General features: G+C 36.9%; 1 protein-coding gene across 3 annotated transcripts in view; it reads right to left on the bottom strand.

Annotated features, from left to right (window-relative positions):
• Nucleotides 1-2,745: 2,745 nt before the first annotated feature.
• Nucleotides 2,746-20,849, bottom strand: part of LOC121870376 (intraflagellar transport protein 122 homolog) — a 30,492-nt gene continuing 12,388 nt past the window's right edge. For 2 of the 3 annotated variants that reach the window (XM_042372179.1, XM_042372178.1), the window contains 15 exons: nt 20,510-20,628; nt 20,084-20,237; nt 19,525-19,686; nt 19,022-19,188; nt 17,177-17,287; nt 16,725-16,888; nt 16,114-16,258; nt 15,322-15,415; nt 13,001-13,101; nt 12,101-12,209; nt 8,339-8,507; nt 6,599-6,849; nt 5,874-6,035; nt 5,384-5,484; nt 2,746-4,846 (listed from right to left, as the gene is read on the bottom strand). In XM_042372179.1, coding sequence (XP_042228113.1) covers nt 5,386-5,484; nt 5,874-6,035; nt 6,599-6,849; nt 8,339-8,507; nt 12,101-12,209; nt 13,001-13,101; nt 15,322-15,415; nt 16,114-16,258; nt 16,725-16,888; nt 17,177-17,287; nt 19,022-19,188; nt 19,525-19,686; nt 20,084-20,237; nt 20,510-20,628 — 2,007 coding nt within the window. In that variant the 3' untranslated portion in view covers nt 2,746-4,846; nt 5,384-5,385. The remainder of the gene's footprint in view (nt 4,847-5,383; nt 5,485-5,873; nt 6,036-6,598; nt 6,850-8,338; nt 8,508-12,100; nt 12,210-13,000; nt 13,102-15,321; nt 15,416-16,113; nt 16,259-16,724; nt 16,889-17,176; nt 17,288-19,021; nt 19,189-19,524; nt 19,687-20,083; nt 20,238-20,509; nt 20,629-20,849) is intronic. The other variant, XM_042372180.1, reaches the window with a different exon arrangement.

The raw sequence follows: 20,849 nt of genomic DNA on the forward strand, positions 1-20,849 counted from the left end.
ATTGATCAAGTTAATTATCTGGTCTTATCATTTGCTGCGATGGAATGCTGAGATAATATTACTTTGTAATGAAAGATTACGCTTTTCACAGGTAACATGTTAATGCTGCTGTACAATTATCAAAATAATGGACCTTGAAGACAAATTTAAGATTAAATTTGAAAATAAGGTCATTTAACATTTAAAATATACAAAATGGTGGAAGATTTAAGTACAATGATGAAAATCTAAAAGGAACTTCATATTAGTATCGGTGTTACGTGAGCAATTACCAAGTAGGAAGAGAAAGTGTATACAATGTGTATAATTGTAAAAAATATTATCAAGATACCCGAATACTTTATATTGAGCTAGTAAAAAAAAAGTATTATTAACTTGCAGGTTTTCACTACATTTCCCGAGACATCCTCTTGTTTACCGATAGTTCATATGGATTAGGTTAATACCATCTCTGCCGAGTATTTAACGTAAATTTTAACCAAACATGAGCCACGTACAGTGCTGTAGTCACCACAAGTACTGTCTCTCTCCTGATATCAATACTGATTCAGTTGACTTGCACATTTTCTCAGTGAAGCACTGAGTCAATGTTAGGAAAATTATAAATAATTTACCATCATATGTTTATTTTTAAACACTTGCCAGAAATCAGTTATAAATCAAATAATTTTTATTTAGAATTTAAAAAAACTCTAATTAATCAACTAAATTATCAATGGGGCAGCTGGTCTGTTCTTTACTTTGTTAGACCTTCATTGTCTAGTGTTAGTTACAGTAGTACTGACCTCCTGGGGGAGCACACACATGCCCTACAACCCTGACCTCCTGGGGGAGACACACACATGCCCTACAACCCTGACCACCTGGGGGACACACACATGCCCTACAACCCTGACCTCCTGGGGGACACACACATGCCTTACAACCCTGACCTCCTGGGGGACACACACACACACACTTGCCCTACAGCCCTGACCTCCTGGGGGACACACACACATGCCCTACAACCCTGACCTCCTGGGGCACACACTCTGCCCTACAGCCCTGACCTCCTGACACACACACACACACACACACATGCCCTACAACCCTGACCTCCTGGGGGGGACACACACACACATGCCCAACAACCCTGACCCCCTGGAGGACAAACACACGACCTACAACCCTGACCTCCTGGGGGGGACACACACGCCCTACAGCCCTGACCTCCTGGGGGACATACACACATGCCCTACAGCCCTGACCTCCTGGGGGACACAAACACGCCCTACTGAGTTGCCTATACAAATACTGCATGAAATATGGCATGGGTTATAGAATAAATTGTGATCATCAGAAATTGTAAAATGATTATAGAAACTTAGTTATATTGAAAAATTCTTAGCCCCTCCCCCATGAGTGGCAGCAGGGGAGGGTGAATCAAGTGGATAGGGTGGAGAGACATATTATAATGCCTTTAATAATGGCGTTATATTGATACGTCAATGAAATACTAAAGAATCAAAGAATGGAATGCAAAACAAGAAATACTCAGCCAATGAGAAGTAGAGTATATGATGTAATGCATGAACATGTAGAGTGCAGCCACTACATTCAATATACTGGCTCATCTTTCGTGCTTGGCAGACCCATCTACCCTAGAGGGTCAATTATATTATTGTTATTTATTGTTAAACACTTCTCTCATTATGGTCATACTCCCCCCCCCCCTAAATTTTTCTCAATGGATCTACACAATTCACATGGGTCGCCTAAAACGAGGGGGAAAAAACAAAAAAACGGAGAAATCACATCCCTGATATATACGAGGTGTGATGCAAAAGTTCCCAGACTGGCTTCATGTGGCCTTCCACTGAGAGAAATGATGAAAATGTCCAGAAGAATTACCAGCTTGTCCATGAAGATTTTAGGGTGACCACACGAGATTGCCGAGCGGTTGGACTTCTCATATGGAAATATTAACCGGATTCCGATTGACGACTGGCAACTGGCTGATTCACCATGGCAATGCACCTGCGCACTCTCTCTCCTCTCTGTGAATGATATTCTGGTGAAGTACAGCATCCCAGTGGTCCCCCACCCTCCGTACTCTCCAAATCAGGCCCCCTGTGAGTCTTGGCCGTTTCTGAAGTTCAAATTGAACCTCAAGGGGAAGAAGTTCATTGGCAGAAACAAGCTCCAAGAAAAATCACAGGTGTTTTTCAGCCTCACCAATGATTGGTGATAAAAGATTCCATGAAGGAATTACGATGGACAATAAATATGATGTTTTAAGGAGGTAACTCCCAGAACTCCGATCAGACCACCCCACCTCACCACCACCTGCAGCACTCAACATTATTTGTGGCAAATTAAATTCAAGTGTGTGCATTTATTGTCATGTTATATCATGAATGAATTATTATATGCATTTATTTTCATTCATATAGTACTGTATATGAACGAAAATAGATGAACATATTATGTGCTTGGATTACGTGTTTGGGCCGCAAAAATTTCCATAGGAATGCATCTCAACTTATATTATGGGAGTCAATGGGAAAAATGGTTTTACGATATGGAAAAATTTTCAGGAACGGAACCCTTCCGTAACCCTCGGGATGCATGTACTGTACTGTACCGAAGATGTAAGTGTGCTGTACTGTAGTTGTGTGAAATGTGAATCTAATTGTCATCACAGATAATACGTACAGCTAAATAAACAAGCTGTAAAATTTAATTAGGGTAAAATAATATATAAAAAATATAATAATTTTTATTTGTGCTTAACAAAAATAAGTTTATCCTCAAAATACAGTGGAGTTAAAATATTCACAAGGATTGACTAGAATACAAAAAGTTAGGTACTGTACTGGCTATGTACAGTAACATACACTGTATGGTGTCTATTTTGTCTTCATAAAATTTTTAGCAGTGTCCATAAATCAAATGCTGTACAAAACTTAATACAGTAGCATGAAAAATATTGTACAGTACTGCACTGTACGTACATAGAACATGCAGGTTTTATAATACGTACTTAACAAACAACTCTTGGGTTGTTTCTTCCTTTAGTAGACATCCACATTTGCAGTGTGTTCTCTCTATAATACAGTAAACCCTTGATAACTTGGCATTTATAGAATTCAGCACAGCTATGCTCTCAAGAATTTATTAAAATTAACTCTGGAAATGCAGTTATATAAAATTATCTTGGAAAATCTCAGTACATTTAGCAGCATGGGTAATGCTCACCGCACTCAATGCTTGGTAGGTCTGGTGTTTGTTATTGTTGTGGTCGGGTGGATGGTGGCTCACTCCACCCAGTACATGGACGCTGGAAGGAAGGGCGCTGTAGCACCCTAATATTTTGGATATAAAGTACTATCCATTGCACTACAGAGTACTGTATCTAGGGCACCAGAATTAATATTTAGCACTCCCGAGTAAAATTTGGTTCCTGCAGCACTAACCCATTAACACCCAACAAATTCCCAATTCATGTCAGGCCACTGTATACAAAACGTCTCCACCATTACGGTAAATCTAATGTCATAGACTTTACCTTAACTTACAGTGCAATTCATTTTATCTGAATTCAAACTATCTAAAGTTTCCAGGTATCCAAAAGTTGTCCCCTTTGGTGAAAATTCTAATTTAGTCCAACAATCTGAATGCAACTGAAGTCAAATATTCATGTGTCTGACACCAGTAGTGCTATAACCACTTTTTAAACAAATATTGCTATGATAAACGAAATTGATACATAGCATATCATAAAATACAATAGCACATATTTTATATCCCCAAAATAGCTCTTTCCACACTCAAACCACCATCTAAGTGACGCCACAGTTCAGCCTGGCATTCAATCAGCTGACTAAGAGGTGTGTGTGTGTGTGTATGCCATGACATTACATGGGAAGGAGGGAGGCAGGTGAGTCAGCCAAGCAGTACAGCTCACACACCTATATGTACTCTATATTTTTCTCATCTTATTGTTATACATTACATTGTCTTTATTTCTAAGCTACATTAGAGTATTAAATTTTTACTCTTTTGCACTGTATTAAAGAAAATGGTTTTACTAGGGTTGACTATAATATCCTGCATGGTATAAGTTACATGTTTATTGACATACTCAGAATTGAAATATACAGAGAAATAATTGTATATTTGTTAAAATTTATTCTTTATTTTTTTATAAGTGACCAAATTAGTATACAGTACATACTTGCCGCACTGTTTATGTAGCATTCCCCCTCTATCACCTCCACCAACTGCGTTAACTACCATGCCTCTGCAGTGCTGGTAAGTGTTACTTTTTGAAAATTAGTAATTAAATGTACACACACTGTATATATTCCATATGTTAGCTCAGGCCAATAATACTTTTTTTTTTATTATTATAGGGGGAGGGAAGCACGTCAATAATTCAGAATTTGGGATAATTCGGCAAGGCCAGAGCCTCATACAGTATAAGCCAAGTTATCAAGGGTTTACTATAACTGAAGTTATTAAGTTACACAATCGTCAGATAATTTATGGACACCAAGTTCAGCAAATTCACCATAAATACTCTACTTCAGTCATTTGTGCATACAGTACTGTAACAGCTGGATGGATTCATTCATTTTAACTTTCATTGCAACAGGTTAACATATTTCAATTATTATGAAATATCAAATATTTATTAGAAATATAAGTAATAAAATAAAATTTATCAATAAATATCTCAATAAAGAAAGAAAATATCTTTAAGTTATCAGCATAAGGTGTTAAACATCATCAGGAGGCCAAAAAAAGTGAACTATTGTTTTACCTTCATCAGTTTACACTCAGCTCTTGTTTATTTTTCTTCAAGCTGAAAATGAAATACAGTACATGTAGTTATGGAAACAAATTCTGATACACATAATAAATTACTGTATGTACTATAGTCCAAATCAAATAGAATCTTAGAAAAATTTACACTTTGTTAAATTTAGAATTTAAAAAAATATATAAACATCATTTATATCACAGTCATGTGACCTTCAAATATCAGATTAATTCAACAGACTTATTTTTTAAATGAAAGCCTCAATATTGTAAAAATAAGTAAAATTTCAAGTGGTCTGGAACTGATGTTGTGCACTTAGACAGGTGTAAACCATTGACTAAGTAGTCAGGCAGATTATTATCTACATGAAGAGAGAAGCCACCACCAAACATTGTTACAGTACAGGACAACTCATCTCTAAACTACCACAGTCAATGTCTGTTATATCTAAATAAAGCTTAGGTATTGTATTCAGAAACACTACTGGAAATCCTATTATGCAGGAACAATAACACCCATAACAAAAGAATACTGTACATTTTTCTATAAAAAAAAATATGGAATAAAGATATACTGAACCTTCAATCATTGTTGTCAGAATTATCACCAGTGGGAGTGCGGCAAAATGGGCAGTGACCCTTCTGAAGAACCTGAAGTATGTAATCATCAGTGTGAAACATCTGAAAGAAACACACATGTCACTTCTACAAGTTACATTATATAATACCATAATGACTGAACAGAACTACACAAGTGGGAGATAATAACAAAACAAAGTGTTAAGAGACAGTAAAACTAACCGACCCTGTAATAGCCAGTCCAAATGTCTCTAAAACATAGGATATTACTAACAATGAAGGAAATATATCTAATATTCCTTAAATAAATTATCATAATGTAGGAAAAATATTTAATATTACTAAAAATAAATGATCATAGTGAGGATAAAATATCCAATAATGTACAGTTTTACTAAAAAAAATTCAAAATGAAGGGAAAAAATTTATTACAAAACAAATCTTCATAATGAGGGGAAATCATATATTACTCATCAATTTCATAAGTTCACCTTGTTGCAGTGGACACAGTGTGTGATGGGCATGTCAGACATGATGTTTTTGAAGAACTGGAATTTGAGAGGTTTTGGCCAACGGCATATTATCACATCATGAGGTTCCATGGCTATCAGTGCTGACCGCCCAAGAGTAACCGGCTGGTATTCAGACCCTCCCTGTTCAAATGGTCAAAATAATGAACAAATTAAAAATTTTCAAGGCAAATCAGGGCTGACTTTAATATCAAATAAATTAACTTATTCAATGCAGATGTGCCATATATGGAACAGTCCATCTTCATATCCAGAGTAATACTCATACACTTTTTCTTCCCCTCACCACTTGTACTTGCACTATGCTTGTCATTCATTATTTAAAGATGACAAGGATAAATCCACTACTCACAGCAAGATAGAGCACAATGAGACCGAGATTCAACTTCTGACGTTGTTTATACTAAATCAACCAAGTAAAAAACAAAACAACGACATAAGTTGGGGAAATTTCTACATCGCATTCCTCAATTAGTCAACGTCAGTGCAAAATGTCATATAGTGATGATGCATAACAAGGACCCCCTGTATACTGTAATTGGATCACCTGTAAATGGTTTTACAAAACCCCACTATCAATACTCAAATTAATGAGTTAAGCATCAAAGGTAGTGACCATCTAAACACCATTAATGGGTTATCAGTAATCGGATAACTATTGAGACACACCTTCACACAATACTCACACAGAAGTTCATGAGGTTTGTGGTGAAAGGATCATCATTGTTTTGTGAATTTGTTGGTGAGCCATCAAGGGTGAGAGCCTGAGCATCTCCTGACTCTGTTTGTCTCCAATGATTTTCTTCTTCCTCACCAGTGTCTTTCACTGAACCTTCACTGTCACCTGAACCACTGCCACCTGACTGCTGAATGAAACGCACAGCTTCCTCGTCGGTAATTCCTTCCTCTAACACAAACTCTACAACTGGTAAAATTTCTGCAACACAATGATGATGTAACATAAACATAATATTTATAAAAAATTGTATGTAAAAATAATGGAAGTGCACTACTGTAATTACAATCAAACATAACCAAGCAAACACATACAGAAGTTCTCACTTAACAAGTAATAGGCATTACTAAAAAAATGCTCCTTAAGTGAACTGCTGTTTATCGGAAACATTACTCGTTGAAGAATACCTTCCAATATATCATTTGAATGGGCATAGAAATAGTAACATATGGTATATAATATTTTACCAAATATTATACAGTACAGTATAGCTAATGATATGTTAAAAAGTATGCTCATGGAACAGTAAATGTTAATCTCTAATTAGGGATAAAAGAACCCAATCGATATGAAACCGTCTGACCATAATTTAATGAAAAAAATATATTTACTTTAAGAAAATTAAAGGTATAATGACTCTAAACCTTAACCCCAGTGACTCTAAACCCCTACCCAAAGTCACTCAAACCTTTACTTCCAAGAACCACAGTGTGGGTTGATGATAAATCACTATCCAGATGTAAAATTTGTGGCTGAGGAAGTATATTCCTCTGTCAAGGGCTGTAGTAAAACTTAACTGTGCCCTTGTAGAGCACTTTATTAAATTGATCCTAATTAGTTTAGCAATTACTTAGAAAAGTATAATTGTTTTAGATGCTCATAACACCACTTTTAATATTTTATTTGCCTAACACCAGACAATTTTATTTGGCAGTGGGAGGACCCTGTACACAAGTGGTTATAGGAAAGGATTCTCATTAAGGTTTTACTTAACATCTAAATATGTTGTGAGAGCAAGAATTATGAACATAGAATGGTGTTGAACATGCTAGTTTTTCAAGCTGAGAATCTGACCACAAATACATTCAAACTGAGGAGTCTCATCTTATTTAGGAATGTACTAGACCATCAAGTCTTAAGACGACCAATCTTTAAGAATGACTAAAGATGTTGAACACAAGACCCCATTATAGAGCAGAAAGTTTAGAGATTGTGACCTTACCTGACCTACCCCACCCCACCACCTCATTTATCATTAGGATGTTTAATTATTGTGTGAAATAAATGGGGGTTCCTAACTTCAAGACATCCCTGCTGTGGTTATCTAAGCATGGTGAGTGTAAATGCTTCATGATGCTGGATGACATAAAACAAACAGTAATTTACCTCCCTTACCAGAAATAAACTGTGTCATCATGTGGATAGGTAGGCATGGTTAGGTTAGTTTTCTGTGTTATAATAAATGTTTGCCTTGTTTACAGTACAGTGACACTTATGATTTAATTTCACTCTATTTTTCTTAGTTTTTACTCTTTCTACATTTATCTTCTGAGGTGAATATGATAAAATACTTTAACTATGTGTGACATATATATTCACATTCATTGACTTAACATCCTATTATACTACATACACTTACCGGTAAGTCAAACTTAAGACATAACATCATAAAAGTCTGGGAAATACATACCAAATGACACGAAGGAATAAACAAACGGGTGGCAACAATTAACACACTGGTTGCCGTTGTTGTTGACGAGAGGATTGGTGGTAGAGCAGCGATAACACAGAGGCTGGTGTTCCTCGTTGTCGTGGAAAGGTTTGGCCCGAATTTTCAAGGCTGCCAATTCAACATCCTCCTGTCCCCAAAATATGGCTTTGAGTCTTAAAAAGTAATTGATAAGTTCTTTGTATGTACTGTACACCTGCCTCTTGATTTACGTGGTATAGTTGTGTTCTTGAAAATGGCCGCATAACTCAAAAACGTGTAAATCAAACATAATTTTCCCATAATAAAAAAAAGGAAATGGTGGGGTTAGGGGGAGCAGCCTCAAAACTCAATTGTACGTCTATATCATATACTGTAGGTACATACAGTATATCCTTCACTCTTTGTATACATACAATACAAACAAAAGAATACAGCTAAATCGATGTAAATTTAATAAGCCTTGGCTTGAATGAACAGCTTGCTGACAGATACATTCCACCGGTTTTGATCTTCAATCCCCGGACCCGGCATCTTCTCCATGATCAAATTTCGTACATATGATGTCTTTGTGGCACTCATTGAAGTTCCAGACTTAGCACTTTCCTTAATTTTGGTGGCATTGTCACATATTGTCCTGATGGTTCTCTCACTAAGGTCAACCACCTAACCTATATCAGCTATGGTTCTTCTCTCTCATTGTGGCTTATTATGTCGAATTTATCACCAAGAGTGATAGTCTTTTGCTGCTGCTTGGGCTGGGTGGCACCTTTGGATGTACAGGTACTCCTCGATTTAGACCTACTCGACATACGACCATCCAGTACAACCACCTCAGTCATACCAAAAAATTTTCAAACTCCGTACGTATTTTCTAGGACTGAAACGTTTCCGTCCCGTACTAGAGCGTCGCATGGGCTGGGTTGCCTCGTGGAGTACAGCATCCACGCTCAGTTGGTGTTTGGCTGTCGTTGTTGTTGGTAGTGATCGCGCTGTGTACTGACAATATTTTTGTTGCTAATTCCCTTTAGAATGACTGGCAAGCATAAAAGTGTGAGTTCTGGTGGTGCTCAGAAGAAAAAGAGACAGTCAATTACTTTTGAGATGAAAATGAAAATAATAACGCAATATGAAAATGGAAAAACGGTAGCAACCATTTCACGTGACCTAGGCTTCTCTCACTAGACGATATCAACAATTTTGAAGGACAAGGAACGAATTCGTGAGGTAATGAAAAGATCAGCACCTATAAAAGGAACAATAATAACGAAAAAAAAAGACAAGGTCCTATTCATGAGATGGAAAAATTACTTGTGGTGTAGATGGAAGATCAGATACAAAAGCGCGTACCCTTAGGCCCTCTAACCATACAGGCTAAGGCAAGAAGCCTTTTCGAAAGGTGAGTGGAGAGGCAGCAAGTGCTGATGTGGGTGCTGCTGAAGCTTTTAAGGAGCTAGATCGTGTCATCGTGGAGGGAAATTATTTGCCTGAGCAAATGTTTAATGTGGATGAAAGTGGCTTATTCTGGAAGCGCCTGCCAGAACGGACATACATCCACAAAGAGGAGAAAACCATGCCGGGATTCAAGGCATTCAAGGACCGAATCACACTTCTGTTGGGGGTATGTAGCTGGTTTCAAGATAAAGCCCTTCATGATATATCATTCAGAGAACCCAAGGGCTTTTAAACATGTCAGCAAGCACACACTGCCAGTGTTTTATTGCAGTAATAAGAAAGCATGGATGACCCTAGTACTGTTTGAGGATTGGTTCCCGAGTTGTTTCATTCCACGAGCCAAGGAGTATTGTCTGCAACAAGGGATTGCGTTCAAGATTTTATTAATTTTGGATAATGCTCCGGGACACCCACCACACCTGGACGACCTGCACCCTGATGTTAAGGGAGTCTACATTCTACCTAACACTACCTCTATCATCCAACCCATGGATCAAGGTGCTATTACTGCTTTTAAAGCGTATTACTTACGTACGACCTTCGCTCAGGCTGTTGCTGCTACTGAAGGTGAGAAAATGCTCAAGAGTTTTGAAAGGACTATAACATTTTGAAATGTATAAAGAACATAGCTGCAGCATGGGATGAGGTTACAGGTCAGAGCATGAATGGTAGATGGAAGAAAGTCCTGAAAAGATATGTGAACAGTTTCAAAGTATTTAATGAAGATGAAGCAATTTCTGAGATTAGTAACAAGATAGTGGAGTTGGGTAAACAGCTGGAGTTAGAAATTGATAATGAAGATGTTGAGCAGTTGGTTGAAAGTGGAGCAGAAGCTCTAAGTAACGAGGATCTTATTGAACGGGATGCACAGAAAATTGCAGAGGAAGAAGAGAGTAAAAATGTAGAAGAACCTGCACCCCCCAAAAATTTCCAGTGAAACAAATGGCAGAGGCATTTGCCACTATTAATAAGGTGATGAAAATGTTTGACGAAATGGATCAAAATGTTGAGCGTTTTGCAAAAGTTGACAGAATGATCCAAGATGCACTTGCTTGCTACAGGGAGATTTACAATGAAAAGAAAAGGCAAACTGTGCAGTCTAAGTTGCACTTATATTTTAAGAAGTCCCCCAGTACTGGCTCCTCACGCCCCACCAGTGCTGCCTCTTTACTCCCTCAAGATGATCCAATACCTTCAACCAGCAAGTTACCCCTGTACATAAACCTATCTGAAGAAAGCGACATTGATGACCCACCCAGCCCTATCTCCTACTCTGCTTCATCCAATTAATGTAGTCCCCATGTTTAATTAAAAAATTATTGGGGCCCCGTGTGCATTCAGCTGACTACATTAAAGGTAAGTGCACAGTAACACTTGATTCATTTTTCATTATTGATTACTTTTACTGTACTGTATTTCATTTTATATTTTCTATATTATTTTTTGCATTTTCGACTTACGACCAATTCGACTTGCGACTTGGATTTGGGTCCCTAACCCCGTCATAAGTTGGGGACTGCCTGTAGTTGAATGTTTATAAGTCATCATAAGGGCTGAAAGTTACACACAAACACAAAACACCACAAGAACAATCACGAGAAAACTAGGTAATCACTCACTCAACAATGGTTACCGGATGCTAATCCATGGCGCATGCTCACCCACTCATCCTTACTCATGCCGCGAGTCATATAGTACTGTACTGTATCTCATCGGCATCGCTTGCTCACTGCCAGCCCACAACAGACTGTTTGGCATGCAATTCAGACTCCGTAATAAAAAAAAAATATGACCACATTAATTAAAAAATGGTATAAATACAACACAAGTGTTATTCTAAATATGCATAAATTAAATTCATGTAATTCGAGAGGCAACTGTATAGTACATCTGGCATCATTACAATTTAAGTCATGCAATACAATGCTCACTAGAAAAGGGTTTTCTATTTAAAATCAATGTAACAAAAACCACAGACAAAATACATACAGCACATATTATTGTAACTATAAAATACTTATAAAATTTTGCTCATATATTGTGGAGGAGCCATCTACTCAATAAACTTCATTACTCCATCCACCAGTAGTGAGACAGGTACTCCAAGGACAGGCAGCTGTGATCATTGTGTTACATAACTTTGTTCATATGTCCAACTGTCTCATACACAAAAGAAGAGATCATCATTGAACTACTTTTCACATTATGTATTTTCATACACATTATGGACCACATGAACTATCTATAACAGTGTTCTCTTCAAAGTCCTTCCTTAAAATACAAAATTACCTGAAACCGTGGTGGAATGCGCAGAGTTTGCAGTTTGTTCAACACGTAGCGCGCTAATTTGTAAGCTTCAAGATTTCTTGCTTGTTTGGACAAAGTGTACAGCGAAGAGCTAAAGAAACACCAAGGAATTTTTTTTTTACATGTGACCTTTTTTTTATACAACAAACAGCTAAAGAGACACTAAGGGAAAACTACTGAAAATGACTTTTTATACATCAAAGAGCTACAGAAACACTAAGAAAAAATTACTCTAAAAATGTGTGACCTTTTTTATCCATCAAACAGCTAGAGACACTAAGAGAAAACTTCTGAAAATGTGACCTTTTCTTTATCAGAAAAATGCAATACTGACCATAATTGAAGGAGTAATCCTGAAGTACCATTACATAACCCAGACCAGAATAAGCAACTCTAAAATTACTGCACCAAGTCCAAATACAGGTACAGTATTGAAAACTCGAATCAACTTCGAGTCACTACAGTATACTATTCTAGGAAAACAAAAGTTGTTTATCTCATGAGGGTGATAAAGTTGTATTTGTCTCTTGAAAGAAGTGAGAAAGTTGTGTGTGTCTTATGAAGGAAAGAAAGTTGTGTGTATCATAGAGAAAAAGTTGTGTGTCTCATGGAGAGAAAGTTGTGTGTGTCTCATAATGGAGAGAAAGTTGCATGTGTCTCATTCATAAAGGAGAGAATGTTGTATGTGTCTCATCAAGGAAAGTTGTGTGTCATCAAGGAGAGAAAGTTGTGTGTCTCATCAAGGAGAGAAAGTTGTGTGTCTCATCAAGGAGAGAAAGTTGTGTGTCTCATCAAGGAGAGAGTGTTTCTGTAGGATGTAAAGTAGTTAGCAAGACACAAAAAACATATCCCTTCATTTTCAAAAGTGAAGTAAAAGCATACAATTTGGAGATGCCTGTGGGTTGTGTGGTCATAAGTTCATGCATCAGGAATCTTGAAATGTTGAACAAAGCTTCTGGCATGTATGATGTGAAGGGTTCATCCTGCAATGAAATAAAAAGTTCTTAAGATATACAGTATTCATTAACCTACTGAATACTATATTGTACAAGAAAACATTCTGGTAAATGTTCATGAACAATATATACTTACTCAATTTACTTTACTCAACAGATATACAGTATAGCAAGAGGCAGTAGCATTATAAATATAGTAAAGTGCAGTATAGAAGTGCACATTTTCTGATTTGGAGCAAATTGCAAGTGAACTTAACAAAATAGCACTGTGCAATATTATCAAAGCAGCCATCAAGAAGAAATATGGTACAGAAGTATGTATCAGATTTAATTAGATGAAAAATGGTAATAATATACAATAATGAAATCACCATCACCAATTTACAGCCATATTCCACCTCCAACCTACTTTTACAGAGTGAGAGCTGGACATTACAGTATATGTAGGAGTTCTCATTACCCGGTCATCATTGCCATCATTCTAGTTCTCATATTTTGGCTTTTACCATAGTTACTCAGTTCCTCCTTGGTTTTTACCATAGTTACTCAGTTCCTCCTTGGCTTTTACCATAGTTACTCAGTTCCTCCTTGGTTTTTACCATAATTACTCAGTTCCTCCTAGGTAAAGTATTCACAACAGCCCAAGTTTCACACTTTAGGTTTAGTTCAGTCCATAATATTCTGGGACTGTCCACTTATAAGTTACTGTACAACTACACATTTCACCTTTACCACATTTTTCTAACACTTGACAGACACTTCACTCACTGGTCCAAGTTCACCTCTCCTTAGCCTTTAGACTTCACTCTGCACAACACTATAACATCCACATTCCTTGTTTTCATTGAATTTTCTGTCACTTGCTCATTACCACTCTAGTTATATCCACACACAACAAAACATCCCAGAGTACAGTATATGATCAACGGTTACCAAAAATGATCAATGCCATATATGGTCAATACCCTTGCCATACATAATCAATATACCTATTCAAACCAATTATGATCAATACAGTTACCATACACAGTACACTGTACACTCATTAATTTGGACAATAAAATTTGGATTTTGGCTTAATTCGTATGTTTTTTTTAATTAATTAAACAATTTGAATTTGGAATGAATCTGAAGTAAATCGAGCGTTTCTGAAAAGTGGATCATTATTACAGGAATATATTTTGAAACAGATTAAGATGAATGAACTACAGGATTAAAACATGATTTATATTAAGATACTGCTACAAAACTACATTTGGATGTAAAGCTCGAGAGAGGGGATGGAGGAGGCAGAGGGAGGAGAAGACAACTCACCTCCCTCGCTCCCTTTATAATAACAATATGCAATTTCAACATAATTCCCATATTATTTAGGATCATTTGGTGCTGGGTTAATAAAACATTATGGAAAAATAATTAATTTTCCCCCAAACTCCCACACTCAATCCCAGAAGAGCTATTGTGCCATAGCATATTCCTGGTCTCTTGTTTACAGTGGTAACAGCTGATCTCCCTAGCAATGTTGCCAGCACTCGCCATCTCACAAGCACTGTCACTGCTCAAGAGGGTTAGCGCTTACCACAGTAAGCACTTGGTAAATAATATTATAGCATATTTATCAGAACTTAATAAATATTATTGTAGTGTATAATGCATTTCCATATGCCCTGGTTTATTCACTGATCAGTTGTCAAAGTGCTAAAGTAAAAATTAACTTTAAAAGAAATTAGAAATTAAAATGCTATTAGACAATGGTTTTGTAGTGCTGTTAATGTGTTTATTGTGTAAGTGCCTTGTCACATCACCTCACCTCCTGCCTTGTCACCTCACCTTGCAGTGTTACATTTATTTATTACTGTATTATTTACTTTATTATTACTGTAAGCACTGTACAAAAATTTATTTTTTGCACAATAATTATATATAGATTATTTTATGCAGCAGCCAAGGCATGGCCAGGTGCAAAAACTGAACAGAAAAGAAACAAATAATAATAAAAAATTCAAAAAATCGGAAAATGTTAAATAATGTAAAAATATTCCGTACACAATTAATTAAGATTTTTCAGTAATTCAAGAGACCCAGAGCCCCCTTTATTGTCAAATTATTGAGGGTATGGTACACAATTAATAAACTTACTATATAAAATCAATATAAGTATGATCAATACCAATAATAATCACCACATTTAATCAAAATAAATACTGTATGATCAAAACACTCACCAAAAATGACCAATACACCTACCATATATCGTTGAATAGTGTGGTAAACATAATACATTGAGGCTTTCTTCTGGTAGTCCTTGAATTTGGTCATCATTGCATCATGTTCATTCTTACTGGAAGGAAATAAGATGAATAAATTAAGGAATGATCTCATCTTACTGATGAGCCTGGAACAAGGCAGCTCAGGTATATATAATACTCACACTAAACCAATGACCAGAGAAACCCAATGCTAGTGTCATGGACTATTCAAAACAATTAGTATAGTACTGTACAGTATATCATCACCAATATTTCATGGCCATATTCCATGCTTGTTTTACCTCCCTAATACAACTGTCACCCTGCAGTGGAAGAGCAGTCACAATGGGTGAGTGGTTGGACAAGCAAATGTTGTCACAGTAGGCAGGGAGCATCTTCCCCATATCGAGTTCTGGGCATCAAACCTAACACACTTAAGCACACACACACATTCATGGTGGGGAAGGAGAAGGTGTCTCGGCCACCTAGTTCCAGTTTGTCATACTACACTACTCCTACTCCATTTCAAAACTTGAATCACTTGAAGATTTGCCTCCCAACTTATTTAAACTAATGATTAAACACCCATATGCTGTTTAGTTTAGGATTGGTTAGTATTTGGGTAGTTAATATTCAGGTGATCCAGGTAGGCAGAGAAACAGATAAACATATATATACACACATACCAAGATGCTGATGGATTGATAAAGATCTGGTGACAGAGAGACAGGCATAAGAAACATGCAGGTAGCACATAGAAGCTAAAAACTTCCCAAGAATAAAATCTTACTCTTCTGCTGCTATGTCAAGACACTGCATAGCCAACATCCAGAAGTAATACCCGGCATCATCATATCGGTTTTCATTGACAGCGTTCATTGTGAGCTGTTCCAGTACCCTGAAGGCCTCCTCTGGCTTCCCTGCCTTGTGGAAAGCTGAAAAATGCAATCATTTAATTGTACAGTATTATACATAAACCAAACCAAACCTCACCTAATCTAACCTAACCTAACCAAACCTATCCAAATCTCTCCTGTCTAACAGAGCCCACTCACAGGCAGGCAGTTTTGATACACTTCCTCTTCCATTAGGCTCATGGCCAGTGAGCTGGAAACCATGGAAAAATGACAGACCAGTTGTGTAATATAAAAATGGAGGCCTATAGTGGTGGTGTGAGGTACTAAATAGGTAGCTCAACTCTACCTGCCTCACTAGTAGCTTCCTCATTCTAATGGTGATGGGGATTCATTACATTCTAAGAGCATGTGTTCACCAGTAGTCTTACAGAACTCAATTAAGTTAAAAAAAGAAATAATATTCAGAATAATAAAACAAACATTAACAAACACCTTTTTAGGGCATTACTGTAGTTGCTCTGTAAAGTGTATAATATTTACTAACCTTTCTGAGCTTGTAAGAACTTGTCTTGCTCAGCGAGTGATGTTGCATATGGAACATAAACCAGTTGGCGATATTCTGGATGTTTCTCGGCCCATACGAAGGCTTCTTCCCAATCTTGCACTTCAACATACAGCTCTATAACACTCTGTATCTCTCCCATCTTTCTACAGTAAGAAATCAATTGAAAAAATTGAAAAATGGTACAAATTGGCCAGACTGGATAAGAAGAATTTATATACGGAACAATAAAAAGCTTTTTTGACCAACACACAAACAAGGGTTCATGTGATCCTAATATTCCTTCAACCACTGTTAATCTTGGTCAGAAAACACAGTAAGTACCACTACATAAGGGGAACCTGTGCTAGTGAATCAAAGACTTTATATAAAAAAACAAAATATTCTCATTAAAGACACTAGATTCTACAGTACACAATGAACCAGTGACTTACTTGTACATCTCTGCAGCGTGTGTCAGGGAGCCTAAGCGGCGCAGGTGCTGGGCACACAGATTAAGTGTCTGATGGTCAGCCTTGTCAGTCTTGCGGCCAACATCCAACAACCTTCAAATAATGATGAACATGGGAATAAACTTGAGACTTACATTAAAACTGCAGATTAATTTTAATCAGCTTATTAGTACTGTATAACAATTGCCTGTTTATTTACCTATATTTCTCTCTATGTACAGTTGTGAACAAAAAGAATTTGGCAGGCAGGCAGGGAGGGAGGTGGTGTATGAGAGGGTAGGGGTAGGTGGAGACTTGACAATGTTACAAAGAGGTAGAGATTGGAAGTCTGCAATTTTCTTTCCATACCACAGTGATTTTTTTTTTTTAGTTTAATTATGAGGGAGACACAGCTTACACTCCTTCCATGCCAAGTTCTTTTTTGTCCACGCCCTATATTTCTATGTACGTAAATTTCTCTGTATGTACAGTACAGTCGCACCAAAAAGTAACGGTGCAGGGTGAGATCGACGAGTTCCGAAACGATACGTATACACTGTGATATGTCGGGAAGGTTGCTAAGTGTATCCTCATAACCCCCCCCCCCCTCCACTAGGTGTTGCCATATGGCTGACAATCAGGGCTGCCAACATACGGCTGGAACAACTCGCCTTTCCCAATACCTATCGTCACTGGTCTCAAATTGTTCACACTACAGTATGCACCGATACTTTTTGTTGCGAGTGTACCTACCTATTTCCTATGTTTCATTCCCAACTGAGGTACAGTGAGTTCTGCTATAACGCGTGTTTTGATAACGCGAATTTGCTCTAACGCGATTTATGAATTAGGAACGATATTTGTATAACGCGAACGCTTGTTTGCTATAACGCGATTTTTGCTTACTATTTCTCCAATTTTGTGGTACAGTGGGGTATGCTATAACGAATCTAATTGGTTCTAGAACCTTGTTCGTTATAGCATTCATTCGTTATAGGATTAATCCGTTCCAGGCCCCCAAATACAACCACTTAACACTGAAAAATATAATATAAAATTGTAAAAATTGTAAAAAAGTGCATAAATATGCATCTAAACCCCTGAAATAAAGAATATCATTAATATTTGTAATAAAAAAACAATAAATTAGAAAAAAACAAAAAAAAAACAATTAAATAATGTGAATATAGTAAAGAAGAATATCAACAAGAAGCGTTCTGGTGATAGAATTCCCGGTGATGATCGTAAAAGAAAGGATATAACACTTGAAGAGAAGCTCGATTTTATCAACCTCAAAATCACCCTTCTCCCCCATCAAGTAAAGTGTAACATTTACTGTATGATTTCATTATTAGATATGAATGTAACATTTATTTAGACTGTGCTATCCTTTGTGTTAGGCTAACTACTAAATTTTTTCGATTTCGAGTAATCTGCACCTAACCCTATTTTCTCCATAAGCCCTGTTATTTCTATTACGCGATTTTCTATAACACGATATTTTACAAGAACACAATTATCGCGTTATAGCAGAACTACCTGTATGAGAATGGCAAACACGGAAAAAGTTTTAACCTGGCTGGCGTGAAGAGAATGACTGTCATTGGTCATCATGCAGGGACCAAGGTAAGAAGAACCCTCAAGAACCTAAATTGTTATGATAATTAGTCAAACATCAAAAAGAATAAGCATCCTGGTTAATAAGTGGATGATCCTCAGGTCAAGTACTGTATAATTAAGGCTATATTATCTAGCACACACAAACTTTGTCATAACAAAGGAGTACAGTCATAAATTTCAATGTTATATAATCATGATACCTTGACTGTACAGCCACTATAAACCTACATGTCTGTCCACCCATTTTCACCCATAATATCAATGGCTTTGTGAACCTCCCCAGCAGACAGGTACATCTCAGCTGCCGCTCGAGGTTCATTAATGTTTCGCGCCCAGTCTGCCTTCTTCTTGATCAGCTGCTTCCTGTCAACTGTTTCGTCTGAACCAAGGTAGTCCTGTCCGTGAGAAGAATATACCGTACAGTATATATGAAATAATGCTTTATAATAAAAAATATTCTAAATAACTGGCGGCAGAGAGGCAATAGCAGATAACCAGATAGACAAAATGAGAGGCTTCATTGTACATGATGATTATATGGCAAATCACATTTCATATATTACAACAAGTAAAATAAACGAAAGACAACAAATAAGGGGAGAATGTACGTATTCATACCTCTTTGCTTAGGATTCCTGTCATCTTGAATTAAGCAGCTAAAACCTTGGGAAAAATGAAAAAAAAAAGGAGAGAGAGAGAGAACAGACAGTGAGAGATACCAAAGATCTTACCTGTGCCAGATCAAACATTCTAAGATCTGTGTACATGTTCATTGCTAACTGGTCCTTCCCACTTTTGCGGTACAGCTTGGCAGCCTCGGAGAACTTGCCCTCAAATGCCATTATGTCTCCGAGGAAAATACTGTTATCCACCTCTCCCTTGTGTCGACGTTCCTGATGAATGAAAAGTATACTGTAATCAATTGTCTTGCTTTAAATTGACCCAGATCACTTGAAGATTTTCCCCCTACTTACCTCACCTGAAAATAAACTACCCTAATATTTAACTAACCAAATCTAACCTAACATATTAAACCCTACTTAACCTAACATCACATAACATCTTTCATCTGAAGATTAACAATCCTAACATAAAACTAACTAAATTTATCTTAATCTAACCTAACCTTACATAAACTAATGTAATGTAGCATAACCTAAATTGTCTGTACAGGTATTACGAATAAATAAATATATACAGAAGAAAATCCTGCACAGAAAGATGACTGAATTCTATCTATATAAATGGATAAATAAATAAATTAATCAATTGGCCAAGATAATACATTACCTCAATGGAATGTATCAACTCTAGGTACTTGAGGTTTTTAATACGAGTAAAAGCTTTCTTGCCGATGTTGTATTCAAGTCCCTGAAGAGCTGCCATGGCAAGAGCTTCCCAGTCACCGTCAGTAACACCCAGACAGGCTATCTCATATGCCTCCCTGGGGAAGAAATATATAAACATGAATATGCAGATCACCTGAAGACTTGTCCCTCCAGCTTCTTCCACCTGAAGTTTAACCACCCTAATGTTACATCTCTCAGAAAACTTTTGGAAATCCTTCCATAAATACAACTTTCTCATCCATGTATGTGTTTTACTATACAGGTACTACCATTTATCTTTCATCCTCTTTTATTATCGAGACCTACATATATTTTTATTTCTCGCAAAGATACGCACGCATGCACGCACACACAAAATAACACCTACTTGTACATCTTCTTCTCCAAATACTGGTACATAGGGGCTGACTGGGGAACTTCAATGGTGGACATACTGTAGATGTGAAGACAAAAGATCTTGCTGCCGCTGAATCCCACCACAAAGCCCTGGGTTGAATAAAAGACATGTATCCATAGAAGCCCAACATGAGACAGCTAAATAACATTCCATAAACTGAATGTAACCTGATGACAGTAAGTTTTTTTCATTAGAGGTGCCACACATGAAAACGTTTCGGAAATACCAAGTGGATTAGTCCAAGTTTAAATGATGGCCTCTAATGATGACTTTTTTATATACTGTACTAATTTGAGTTAATCTACCCAAT

Source organism: Homarus americanus, unplaced genomic scaffold (genome assembly GCF_018991925.1).
Source record: "Homarus americanus isolate GMGI-L3 unplaced genomic scaffold, GMGI_Hamer_2.0 scaffold40856, whole genome shotgun sequence".
NCBI classification, from domain to species: Eukaryota; Metazoa; Arthropoda; class Malacostraca; order Decapoda; family Nephropidae; genus Homarus; species Homarus americanus.